This window comes from Athene cunicularia (genome assembly GCF_003259725.1).
Source record: "Athene cunicularia isolate RWA chromosome 15 unlocalized genomic scaffold, athCun1 chr15_part1, whole genome shotgun sequence".
Lineage (NCBI taxonomy): Eukaryota > Metazoa > Chordata > Aves > Strigiformes > Strigidae > Athene > Athene cunicularia.
The window spans coordinates 4,622,774-4,632,716 of NW_020799121.1; the positions used below are offsets into that span (position 1 = coordinate 4,622,774).

The following is a 9,943-nucleotide window of genomic DNA, read 5'->3' on the forward strand; positions in this document are numbered from 1 at the left end:
GGCACGGCCCGGCGCGCCGGGGCTGCGCTGCCCACGGGGGGCTCGGGGCGGTAACGGAGCCCGGCACTCGCGTTTTCCGCCACAGCAAAGAGCGCGCTGCAGCCTCACTGCTGCTCCCGAAACGCCCGGAGACACCGCTCCCTCATCCCAGCACGATGCTCCCAGAGTTGTAGGAGAGAGAACGGACTGACGTGGTCAAAGCGCCGTCTCGCCGGTCAGATTAAATGCTGATTTTACTCACTTAAGGTTTCCAGGACACACATTTACACCGTTACACCCTTCACACGTGCTGATCTTGTTGAAATTCCACCGCATTTAACATTTTCTGACCATCTGTCACATGCATTGGCCCACACTACAAGATTATCTTTTTGGTAATTGCATGTTTGCTCAAACAAAACTCCAAACATCAGGACATGGGAACAACAATAAAGAACAGGAAACAAACCAACTGGAGATCATGCTTCATTCTTCCAAAATTGGATTAAAGAAATAGTAATCAGAGATTTTTCCATTATTAGCTCTTTTCTGAACTTGATACACACCTCTTAGCATAACACTCTCTTGTCTCCTCTGGGCCAAGAAAAGCACCTTCTGTATTGTACTGCCAAAATAGCATCCAGTATCCTTTGTTACATAAATATGAGCAGTTTTCAGTATCAATAGGAAAGACTGCTGTTCTTACCTCTGATAATCAAGATCCTAAACCTATACTGAAGCACTTCCCCACTGTATTAAGCTGTTTTTAAAAACTGTGCCCCATGACAATAAACTGAGGTTTGGACAGGATTAATCTGCCATCGATCGCAGATGTCACTGCAGCTCACATCCTTTAAAGGTTCACTGGTTTTCCTGGTGCATGTCACCCCAACACACACTGCTTTTTGCAAACCAGAACAAACTGTGGAAGCAAAGGACAGCTACAAGAGTTCCTCTCTCTAGAGAAAAACTCGTGTTCATCTGGTCTCTGTTCATCCAAACTCACCCACCCTTTGGCCAAGGTTTCCCATAGGAATTCCTGGATCCTATAGCAACGCCGCAGTGCCCAGGTGAGAAGGGGTGAAATGCCCCTGCTTAGCATATGAATGGCCGCTATGCATGCAGATCCCAGCCAGGAAACGTCTCTGCCGGCAAGGATTTGAACAATGAGCTTCCATCCATCTGATAAATATCTACCTGTCTCCCTCCAAGCTCTCTGCTTTACCTCATCTAATTAAATGAAAGCTGATCCTCACCGGTATTCACAGTAGGAGACACACTAAGGCTTTAATCAGCTCAAGCTATTAGCTACATAATGTCTCTAAGAGAATTATAAGAAGAAAAGATCTATGCTAAAGAAACAATAATTTTGTCTTTCCCCATGGGAAAACTTAAGGGACACTTGATTTAAACCAGATTAATCCCCCTCACCCCCCATTCTTTTATGGAGCTTGAGCAAAGCAAAACCATACAGGAGGATACTCTTTTTAAGTCAGTCAAATCCTGTGCACACTTCTGTGATGATACCGATATCTACCTCTGCAACGGGGAGAGATTCCCTGCGACCATCACACGGTGCTGATCACCTATTTCGTATCTTTCTTCTGCTCAGAAGCAGGGGGATCTGCCTCACACCCGGAGCCCTCGTTCCCACACGGACACGAGGTTGGTATTGTGCAATCAGAACTCCGTAGCGGCAGGCACGTGCAGCAGTTTCTGGTTCTACATTCCTCTTTCAAAGCCCATTCAATTGAACTTGGTCACTTTTGGCCTATGCAAAGGCTCATTCTGCTCTAAAAACAAGACTACACCCCTCTTTTCCACACTCCTAAAAGTGCTTCCAGGGATGCAAAAAACAGAATAATGAAAAATGATAGGTCAGCAAAAAACACTCCATTTTCCAACAGAAAGGAACAATGCAGCTCTTATTTTTCTTGAATCCTTCATTGTTTGGAATATTTCTTGCAATGTCTGAACAAAGTTTCTCTTTTTCCTCCTAACTGTCAAGCTTCCTTTCCCTCCCACAGAAGCATTCAACATAACTTAAGCAAATCAGGAAGGACTAGGAAATCTTGCTAGTGTCTACTAATAGTATCTCTGGCATTTGGAGCCCAGCTTATCAGTTTGAAATTCTTTGTGTGATTCCCCACTGCAAAAAACAAATCCTTTAAAACTCTTTCATCAAAAGCAATACTTGTAGCTTCACCAAATAATAACCATCAAATAATAACAAATCAGCATATCAGTATACTGAAAGAAAGCAAATTTAATAAGGGAATTACTCAATTTCACACCTAAAAGTATGAAGAATAACAAAGAAAAATTGGTTTTGAGTATCAAAACTGAATTGACATTGTCTTATTAAATAAATACTCCATGGACACTTACCAGTTCTTTTCTCTTTAATCAGAACATAAAACCTGTTTGAAATAAGCCTCAGCAGGACAACAACATATAGAAGACATTTACAGACTCACTCCTCGGGAGCTATTACAGCCTAAACTGTCTGGATCATGTGTGATTTGGGTCACTAGTGAAAATGAATTTAGGGATTGCAGCTCAGTTCCCCACAGGCATGTGGCCAAACCCCTCACAAACTGGCTGTGTGCTCAGGAATGCAAAGAAAGGGGATGCTAAAGGTCATACTGAAGCATCTTACACAAACCTACAATCCCAGAATTTTTAACTCCTTACCTTCAGACATGGCACTGAAGCAGGCACTCACCTGGCTGTTTCGAAGAACACGATGTATACTTTACCTCGTCTAACATGGAGTTGTACAATATATTTAGTACTTTAAAGGAGATACAGCAGCTACAGGAAGTTATAAAGTATGTCTTACTTCAATGGTGCAATGGATATTTGACTTATGAATCGGATACACATACTATAATTCCACAATAATTTCTAAACTCCTTAGAATCCAGAAGGAAAAGGCAAAAATCCCTCAGGATAAGCAAGAGCCATTACAGACCTAGGTGTTACCTATGAAAAAAAGGTCTTGCAGGTAAAATAGGTGGATTTTTATTAACTAGGTATTAATTTTGTCTCAGCTTCCTTGTAAAGTATGTAAGGCATGAAAGCATAGAGGAAGTAACTAAAGTGCCAAAAGTAGCACAGATCAAGGAGCTAGGGAGAAGATAAGCCCTACAACTTCTGCACAAGCTGTACCCATAGCTAGTACTAGGAAAAAAAAAAACCCAAACCTCAGCACTGAATGTTTCTTTTAATTTTATAATCTGTAATTTTAGTCTTGTCTACTTTGATTTCTGTATTTAACTGTGTAAATTGCATAATGTGCTTAATCTGCTACCTTGCAACGCAGGTGGATAAAATGAGAAAATGCATTGCAGCATGCAGAGCCACAGCCCCAGCACTTACTGCAGACACATATCTTATGCTCCCTCAGGGTGCAAGTGGGCAGTAGGTTGAAGAGTTTGCATCGTGCCTTGGCAGTGATGAAGGCCAGCAGCATAAAGGAGCAGAAGCCAAGGGAAAGCCATTCCCTTTTGCTTTGTGTCTGTTAGAACACATCTGGAATACTGTGTCCAGTTTTCTTAGGATCAAGGAAGATGTTGATAGACTTGAGCACATCCAGTGGAGGGCCAGCAGCGTGGTCAAAGGGTTGCAGTACATGGCCTGTGAGGATGGGCTAAGGGTATGGAGCTAGTTTAGCCTGGAGAAGACTTAGGAGGGAGCTATGACAGCCTTCCAACATCCAAGAAGAGGTTGCTGAGAAGGTGGAACCAGGCTTTTTACTGAGTGAGTTGGAGACACACACCCATAAATTGAAACAGAGAAGCTTCTAACTGTATATAAGGAAAATATTTTTCACTACACAGATAATTAAGCAGTGGAACAGGCCGCCCAGAGACACCGTGGAATCTGTCCTTGGAATTTTTTAAGACTCAAGTGGACAAAGCCCTGAGTAACCTGGTCTGAATTCAGTGTTGGCCCTGCTTTAAGCAGGAGGGTGGACTACATGACTTCCACCTGAATGATTCAATGCCTACCAAACATCTTTACGTTCAAAATACATAATACTTGATTAGCTATTGCCTCTACCTCCAATTTGACAAGTATTTTAAAAAAATCAAGTGTCAGCCTTACTAAAAGATGGAGGAAACGCCAGCAGTTTCTAATGCATCATTATACTGACTTCAGCCAAAATTATATTACTTAAGTGACAGAAACTTTAGCTCTATGATTTGTCAAAAATGCATTGGCAGGAGAGGACAAGAGCTTTGCAGCAAACATGGCAGAAGCAAAATTGCCCCAAGTTTCTTACCTCCCACTCACTTGCAAGCTTCACAGGCACCTCTATGCCCCTCTTCTCCAGCTGTTCCAACTTGTAATCCTCATATTTTTTGTATCCTGCGTATCCCCCACCTGTAGCTACCAGAACATGGAAGGGGCGCAGGCGAAAGACTTGCCCTAACGGAGCAGTATGAAGCTTCTTTCTGTCTGTAACAAAAAAAACCAAAACAAAACGACTTCAGGAAGGAGAATTACATGGTAAAGAAAAAGATGTTCTGTGCTTAGGCAATGAAAATGTGATGAGGAATGTGTGACACAGAAGTTATGTATATGCTCCCAAGTACTCCAGTTACTGAAACCTAGCTGACAAACACTAATTGGCCATCTGTGTTTTTAACCTCATCCCCCACCCCTCCACCTCACATCCCTTCAATATTCTTCCCCTAAAAACATATAAAATGAGCTCCCTGAAAACACCATGGAGAAATATATAAAATGAGCGGCCTGAAAGCGCTATCATGCTTTCCAACTATGAAATCTTCTATGTTGTTACTATGCAGAATAACCAGTTGCTGGGGAACAATTAGTACTGTGGAGCTTCATGCTACTCGGCCACTAAAGCTTTCATTATAGTTAGGGAATCCCCAAATTGTACAGCTAACTGGAAGAGGGAAGGAAATGACGACCTGCTTTAGAGTAGGTTTGGTAAACAGGATAATAGGCATATTTCTGCTGTAATACAGGTCACCACATGAAAAAAAAAAAAAAAAGACACCTAGTATTACAGTCAATCTGAAGGTTCTCAGCAATGAGCATAAGTCACTACCAGACAGAGAAAATATATCATTTCCATAACAATCATTCACATGGATGAGCCAGAATCAAAAACAATGGGCTATCTCTTGTTCCATCTGTATCAGGTTCAGGGTTTGCCTATGAAAGGATACATTAACAGCATAACAAAGAATTCAGTAAACACCAAATCTATTTCTAGATTGCATAGAGACAAAGCATGATTGCTTAGCAATCTGGGAAGCTTTAGTTCTAAGCAGTAGCTGATTAAAAGCATGCAGCTATTCTTCATCCATGCTTGCTCACATTTTGTTTTACCAAAATAATGCTTTTTCCTTCCTACATATGTGATTTAAAACATTGTTTGAATTGCATGTCCCAAAATACATCATAATATGAAAACAGCTTTATTCTTACTGAAAAAATTATAGTATTTTCTGTGGGAAAAGAAAAAACTACCAAAAAACAAGGAGCAATTACAGTTACAGTTAAGATTCTAGAAAATATTCTGCCCTAAAGAACAAAGCTCAGTAAAGGCAGGGATCATTTAGAACAGCTACATGTTTATAAAGAAAGACTTCTATTTATTTTGAATTTACAAAGACTACAACCTTTCAACTTTGCATCACTATTTCAACAGAAAGTCTCTGTAGAGACCAACATCCTCTTTAGCCCTGAAGCCTTTAACTCTCTTCCCACCACATCTTTGGTTCTAAGTTCACAAAGCTGCTCAGCTATTTCACCAGAGTTTAACAAATTCCCAAACCCAAACCCCTCTTTCTGGTTTGTATCCAGGGAGACTCTTTCCACCTCAAGAGCCTCTATTGATTACACCAACATGAATGTTTCTCTTCCTGTGCTAGAGAGCAAACCATTCGATGTTCACAAGCCACAGCAAACACAATTTAATTTGTTGATAAATGTTTTGGAGAGTTGACTTTTCCCCATCTCCAGCATTAATTAAACAGCACTTCTGTAACTGGTATCCAACACGTGATCATTGGCAAAGGCATCTAACACACCATTATTAAGCTTTTTTTACCCTGACAAAATAAAATTCCACAACTTCCAGACATGAATGAAATTCACACAAGTTTACAAATTCCAAAATAAAAAGATTAGTTACTGATTTTGGCAACAAAACCAGGTTCAAGCAGTTGGCCCTGTTTAGAGATTTCAGCTGAACATCATGTTCTGTAACGATACTAATGATGCAGCTTTCTGGCAAGCAGCAGGAGAATGTGAGGAAAACGCATGTCTTGGCACATGAGCCCACAGAAACAAGTCCAGGAGAAAAGGAAAAAGGTGCAGTAATAACGTATTTTTAGATGCTTTGAACCCTAAATCTGAACTCCTTACAGATAAGGCTAACCTGTTTCAGATTTCTCTTAAACATTGTGTATATTCGGCAAATAAGAATAAAAAAGTAACAATTTCCTCCTCTGGAACTGATGAAGACGACTCATTCCCTCAGAAACATTAATAAACCCAGGATGAGAAAGCAGACTGCATAACTGAAGGCATGCTCTAGTCTACGCAATCAGCTGCAATGATTCAAATATTGCTTTGTTACTCTGACCAACCTATGGATTTCTTCAAAGAAAGGATACAAACACTTAGAGAAGGCCGTTATAAGGGGCAGTGATAAAGTTAAAGAAGAGTTAATCTTCTCTTCCTAATAATTTGGAAGTAATCTAGATTTAAACCCAAATCCAAATTAGAAATATCAATTGATTAGAAAATGGCTGGCTAAAAAGTTAATTAGTTCAAAACTCAAAGCTAACTTCAAATGACTTTCTCTTCCATGCCATCAACAATTTTGCATTATGCATCTCAGCTTCCTAGATATTTTCTGCAATGACTAACTTTGATGTCTAGACAACAGAGTTGTTGTTTCTATTTATCTGTGTATGCATATTTTTCAATAATGAAATATCCATATATGACATTCCTGATGAGGGATTTGGACAGGCAAGTTAACCCAAAGAAATGGTTGTAGAAAATGGGATCAAGACCTCAGCTAGCAAGGAAACAAAAATTTAAGACTGTATGCAATTTTTATACTAATATATGACAATGCATATGCTACAACACTGCCAACAGTTGTTTCTTAAAAACAATAATACTTGATCTTCACAGCCAGATTCCAAGTGGAAGCACCACTTTAATCAGGTCTTAAACATTTCATGTATACCTACTTTGATTTCCTGATTTATTAACATTACAAGTACAAATTGAAATATTTGTACTTGTAACTTCCTGATTTATTAAGATTACAAGTACAAATTGAAATATAGAAAGATATTTATGCCTTTTCTTTCTTACAAGTCTGTTAAACTGCTGAAGTCTGAATTCCTCAGACTTCTCAATAGCTGAGAAGAGCTGCACTACAAAGCAGGTAATACAGCTGAACATTTTCAACAAACTTCCACCTGGTTTGTGATGTTACTTTCTTATTATCCATTATATATTAAGCTTGATATTGCCCTTCTCAGTCAGTCACTTCATGTCTAACATTATTTGACTGGCTTTAATGTTGATAATGGGTATCATTTTAGCTGTCAGGCTCATTATTAATGACTGCTATTACAAAGATCTCTCAGCCAACATCCAGGCAGACTCTTTCACATTATCATTGTGACACTGCCCAGAAAAAGAAAGATAGAAGCATGCCTGGCCTGCTGTGCTGTCCTGCTAGAAATGCACTAGAGCAACAAAACATTTTAAAAATGTTGGAGGACATGTAAAACCATTAAACTGATGTAAAAAAAGTTTCACATTTCAAAACCAGGAAAAATGATACAATGTAGGTGTGGGAAGTACACGGACTACTGGCTCAGCAAGTTCTTCAAAGTGGTTTGTTTGGTTTTTTTTTTTAAATGTAAAAACACTGTCCTAACATGACTCTGCTAAAATGTATTGTGTCTTTTAAAAAGTAATTTTCCAACTGTAGACACCTCAGAAGTTAATTAAGAAAAATAAACCTACTGTTAATGAGGTTTTGTTAGCTGTACAGACATCACAAGAAAAATTTCAGATGTTTTGAAAAGTTTGAAAGCTACATGTAAAGAGATTCTGTTATTTATGCTCTTCCCCAGAGACCTTCTTCCTCTAGCACTTGTTATTAGTATCACAGCCTGATTAAATTTGCTTTACAAAATATTCTTTCTTCAGCTGCTGAGAGTAGGGAGTGCAGGGAAACATGAAGTCCCTCATTGCACATACACCTGACCAGAGGAAGCCAAGAAAGTGCCACTTTTGTTACATGACTAGCTTCTAGTAGTTTACAGTACGTTGTTAAGTTGTACAAAAATGCTTGCAGGGAAAAAAATCGATTCATTAGTGTGCCAAGATGGCTGTGATATGAGAAAGGTGCATTTTGTGTTGTATTTACATACTGGGAGGCATGTATTAAGGATGCAGAGCTGCCTAGCTATTGTAATGTTTGAACATATAGCAAACGTGACAAAAAACATATATTGCCAAGGAAGATGGAAAAAAATCCCAACATTCATTTTCCTTAGGAAAAATAAAATAAGAAACATAGAAGCCATTCACTTTATTATTCTAGCTCCTTTTCTGTTGGCCCTGATACAGAGGTTTCTTCAGAAGTGATGATCCCAGTGAAAAGGATGATTGTCAAACTATCAAAGGAGCTTAAAAAAGGCAAATACCCTCCCTCAAAGGGGGTACCATAAAAGGAGACCACTAGGGCAGGATGTCACAATGATAAAGCAAGCTGGTTACTTTTTCATAAACACATACAGGTATAGTGGTTAGAGCTAACAAAAATAATGAGGAAAAAATACCCCAGAAAATAAATAATTGCATAGCCTATTAATAAACCCCAACAGAGGTACTCCTGACTTGGGGGGCTGACATTCCCACAGATGGGATCAGCTCTGCTTTTCCAGTTTTAGACAATACTTCTCTGGATACGACAGCATCTAAACTGCCATCCAGATTTGTGTCTCTGCAAGGTTCCTCATACCTCTAAAATCATTGTGGAACAGATGGCACTTCCAAAAAAAGGATAGAGAAGCAGCTTTCCACCACAGCTAGGGAAGCTATTTGTCTAAAATGCTCCTCTTGTTCAACGAAATTATTTCTGGTTATTTTTAAAATTTATTTTTATTGCTACAACATTTGCTATCCAAGTATTCCAAAAGAGCTGAGAAACAATAACACCTTGTAAGGAATCTCATGAAATAGGTAAATACACTTTTTTTTACTATCTGGAAAACGTAACACCAAAGAAATAAAGCATAATTTGTCTATGGAAATGCCATGAATCAAGTAAGCCTCCGGTGCTGGTACTCCCACTTCTGCTTTAATCTCAAGAACTTTATATTCACCAATATGGGACGGTAATTTGCCTAACTTTGAGCAACCCTGAATTTAAACATGCTGAGCAGATACAAGCCTTCACTTACCATTGAAAAACGTCCTAGAAGGTGGCTGCTTCCACAGGACTCCAGTTCTAAGACACAGGTTCTCACGTATAAGGAAGTTATAGGTAGTCAGCAAACTGCAAATAAACAAGAAGCAGCTGCTTAAGTACAAATGTAAGCAGTTCAGTGTGGTGACAATCTTATCTTCAAAAGCTGAATAAGAGAGGGACAAGTTTCCTTTAAGTATCATAAAATTTCCACTGAGCCTATTCCCTTCTGGCCTATTCCTTCCTTAAAAAACAAAACACCCAATCCAACTGCTCCTAAAGATATTTAATGTTGTATCTATCTTATCTGTTCTTTTTTCTTAACAAATATTGACACAAGTTCCTCGAGCTTAATTCTATTGTAACAGTGATACTCTTTGGAGTATTGTATGTGCTGATCTTGGCAATAGCCCTTTTTTGGACAACTAGTTATGTTGTCATTATGTGATGGAGTTGGCCTGTGTGGAGTTCTAAAAT

General features: G+C 39.1%; 1 protein-coding gene across 2 annotated transcripts in view; it reads right to left on the reverse strand.

Annotated features, from left to right (window-relative positions):
- The window catches only part of PISD (phosphatidylserine decarboxylase), a 23,727-nt gene extending 14,022 nt beyond the window's left edge, over positions 1-9,705 (reverse strand). The window contains exons 1-2 of one of the 2 annotated variants that reach the window (XM_026860117.1): positions 9,462-9,705; positions 4,268-4,443 (exon numbers count right to left, since the gene is read on the reverse strand). In XM_026860117.1, coding sequence (XP_026715918.1) covers positions 4,268-4,443; positions 9,462-9,669 — 384 coding nt within the window. In that variant the 5' untranslated portion in view covers positions 9,670-9,705. Of the gene's footprint in view, positions 1-4,267; positions 4,444-9,461 lie in introns of those variants that run through there. The other variant, XM_026860118.1, reaches the window with a different exon arrangement.
- Between the last annotated feature and the right edge of the window lie 238 nt (positions 9,706-9,943).